Source organism: Haliotis rufescens, unplaced genomic scaffold (genome assembly GCF_023055435.1).
Source record: "Haliotis rufescens isolate VD_foot unplaced genomic scaffold, xgHalRufe1.0.p SCAF_25, whole genome shotgun sequence".
NCBI classification, from domain to species: domain Eukaryota; kingdom Metazoa; phylum Mollusca; class Gastropoda; order Lepetellida; family Haliotidae; genus Haliotis; species Haliotis rufescens.
The window spans coordinates 322,501-326,084 of NW_025963946.1; the positions used below are offsets into that span (position 1 = coordinate 322,501).

The window sequence follows — 3,584 nt, forward strand, 5'->3', positions numbered from 1 at the left end:
AAATTTCAAGATGGCCGCCTAATGTCACAATGTTTTCAATGTGTATTACCATGTTGGAACTGATTTTATTTCGTACATAATGAAGAACTAGTGAGAGTGCATATGTTTCCGATCGCCTCCGCAGTGTAGTGGATAGAGCGTCTTCCCGGAGACCAGAAGGTCGGTGGTTCGATCCCCGGCAGCTTCATACAGAAAGACGTTCAAAGATGGCACGGAAAAGGAGGAGTCAAATTATATCTTTACATCATTTTCGGATTACACTGCAGTTTATTAAACACCCCAGGAATATCAAGTGGACGGCACTATAACTCTTGTGATTCTCATTCTACAATGTTTGACGACAGACCGTTTCCTTTGTAGGAACATTTCACCAACGCGCATCCAACTAAGAAAGCTGTTACTGTGGCCGAGGTATGCAACACTTTTATTAGAAGTCCCGTGGAACGGGACTGCTTTTGAGATATGTTTCCGATGGGTTTTTTCTCATGCCTACGCAAAGATTATTGACTTCAGAGAATATCCTTCAATGGGCTTCTTAGAAATGGCCCTGTTGTATTCGTTGGGCAAAAGTAATATAAAGGTTAAAGGTCAAGGTCACGAAAAAATGTTTCTGGTTACAATTTCTCAAAACGTATTCTTGCATGTATTATTGATTGATGCATGTACCTCCTCCAGGATTGGCTATATATTTTTTAAAGGTTTTGGTTACGATGCGTCACAGGTCAAGGTCAAAGTTCAGGTGTTTGTTATACTTGCTTATATCATTGTCAGCTTCAGAGATATACTTACCTCAACAAGCATGGACCTAGAACTGTACATGTTTTTGGCTATCCTGCCACATCGCATGTCATTGGCATTTGAGGGAATTGTGACCTGTAATTGTCATACGTTCTCTTAAGCATGGAAAGCCCAATTAGTACTGACATTAGAGGATATCCTACAACAGGATTATTTCATGTACTTAAGGAAATATTTTGACACATACGATGTAAAGGTCAAATGTCAAGGTTACCAGATAGAAAAGCCTGTAAAATGTTTGCGGTTACACGTTCTCAATGTATTTATCAATGAACTAAGTATATATCCTCTTTAAGGTATGGGCCGTTCTTTGGAAATGTTTTGGTCAATAAGTCAAACGTGGAGGGCAGCATCCTTTTCAAAACATGGTTGTATTATGGTCAGTTGCATCTACAAGCTTGAGACGTTATGTTTTGATGAATGTTTACAAATCCTATGACATGAAATATTGGTCACTTGTCTATCAAAGGTCAAGGACATCTTTAAGGTTATTGTGAAACATGGTTGTGTCATTCATTGTCAGTTTCTGTTGCAATTTTACTTTTCAATCCTGAGTGTTTGATAATTGTTGGACCTAAAGAAGTTGTTTTGATTGAGGTCAAGGTCATTGAGATAATGTGTAGTTTTGTGGACATGGCGGTGAGGGGCTGCTTCTTTATTTGCAAGTGTCTGCAAACGCCTCCAGTTTATTTTTTACAAATTCAACCGACAGACTCTACAATTGGAAAATAGAACATAAATATAAAAACTGCGCCTCGGTTTGACATTTAAAAACTCATCATGCGCAATTCGTTCAAAAGTAAATTTTACCCAGTTAAATCTACAAGTCAATTAGCTATATATTGAAAACTCTGTATATCCGTATATCTTTCTCCTAATTAAATGTATGCCTGTCAAGCCAATGTTTGTGTGACCAAAAATTCAATTATTGTCGTCCCATATATATTGCATTGTGTATATTTTGCATCTAGAAAGCATTTGCGGCTGATGTTGGGTCTTTCTGTAAACCTAATGTGCCATCAGCCTTGCAAACGTAGCCATGACCTTGACCTGACCCAGAACTGATTGGACAAGCGCATGTCTGTTTCAGGTATGCGGTCTTGTGGATTTCCTGTGCACATCGTCAGCAGACAACATGACAGCATCCGCCATCTTGATGGACGGCGGAAACGTTGCTCACTAGCACAATGTCTCGCGAGACAAGAAAAGTAAAACTAATCCAATGAAGTAAACAGATTCAATTGACAAATAACCTTAATTCACGTATCACTTTCTCGTGATTTAGGGTCACGGGTGACCCAGTCGTTTAAGGGATTGGTTATTTGAGCACAGTCTCATCCAGAAAATCCGAGGAAAAAATAATTTTGTCTGAGGTTATACACACCATAAATGTCCTATGGGTGACTTAAGATAAAATGCAATGTGGAATCCAAATAATATTGGTTGCCGCTTTCAAAGAAACGATGTATGCCTGGATGCTACTCAAAGGACGAGGTATGAAATGGACTTTTTCTGATAGTGGCAAATGTGATTTGTTTCTTCAATAAATTTCTGAATATTCGATTCACATAAAATGAAAGATCTTGTCATTATTTGATTCATATCAACATTGAGTACATGGATATGCGAAAATGCACACAAGATTGTGGAAATGAGAAACAACGAAGGAAGTTAGTGATCAAGATAAAATGTTCTAAAATGATAGCTTTGGTGATAAAGAAATGCCATGTGTTGGGCGCATTTGCTGACAGACGTGACTTACCAAACATGCTTTCAACTGGTTTCAGACTATTTGCATAATTGCATATTTTCGGGAAATATAATTGACAGGGAAAACGGGAAAATTGTTACTTATCATACAGTGTAAACACTATATAAACCTCCAAGCAGGCCAGGTTGCTGCCAGTAAGCAAATCACCATGGTCTGTTTATGCAGCGAATAGTGTTGTAATAGTTTCTACTTCCTTCTGTATATTTTATCAGCTGAAGCTAGAATCGGGTGATACTTAATGCGTTTGTGGTGTTAGGGGCTGAATAAAACCTTCCAGCTGGTTAAAAAACCTGTAAATAATCGATTCTGGACCAGACAAGCCGTCACTTTAGTAGTTCTACTGACGTCATAGATGTTGGACATTGAAGTCGTGTGATGCAGTATCGCATTATCTCGCAGAAACCGTGACGTCACATCTGGGACTACAACTGCTTCGATTAAGCGCTTTGTGGTTATTTTGAAGCTTTCGTGGTTATTCCAAACGCACAGACAGGCGATATTTATAAATTATTTTACAGCAACCCAAACTGTTGACTAAAATTTATATTGTAGATATGTTCCTGCCGATTTTTTTAAAGTGGAGAAATGAAACAATGGGACCACAAGGCTCTGATTTTAAAAGCGACAAAACCTGTTCTATAATCGTAAATATCAAAATTTGATTTAATAATAATAACATCAAGTAAATAAAGCGACAAAGCTCTTTCCATATCCAATAGACAGTACGATTCCGACTATTTCATGAGCATGTGTTTATGAATCACTATCAAATAGTGATGATACCAGGTGTTCGCGAAAATGTTGAGCGTATCCTGCCCCACCGGTGGCACCCGTCACAAACACATGCAAAGGCAGGTAAGTTGTTCACCTCTAAAAACACTGGAACATATGGTACAAGTCAAAATTTGGGAATTGCATCAGACATCATTTTTTCACTGATGCGTCAAATTTGTCTACATGTCTACCATAAAACCTTGAAAGCTTTACTGAGGCCTTGAATGTTGTAACCTTGACC

At 38.3% G+C, this 3,584-nt stretch overlaps 1 protein-coding gene across 3 annotated transcripts in view; it reads left to right on the plus strand.

Annotated features, from left to right (window-relative positions):
* Window positions 1-2,377, plus strand: part of LOC124152635 (D-beta-hydroxybutyrate dehydrogenase-like) — a 39,146-nt gene extending 36,769 nt beyond the window's left edge. For all 3 annotated transcript variants that reach the window (XM_046525627.2, XM_046525626.2, XM_048402228.1), the window contains exons 8-9: window positions 361-411; window positions 1,889-2,377. In XM_046525627.2, coding sequence (XP_046381583.2) covers window positions 361-411; window positions 1,889-1,981 — 144 coding nt within the window. In that variant the 3' untranslated portion in view covers window positions 1,982-2,377. The remainder of the gene's footprint in view (window positions 1-360; window positions 412-1,888) is intronic.
* The last annotated feature ends 1,207 nt before the right edge of the window (window positions 2,378-3,584 follow it).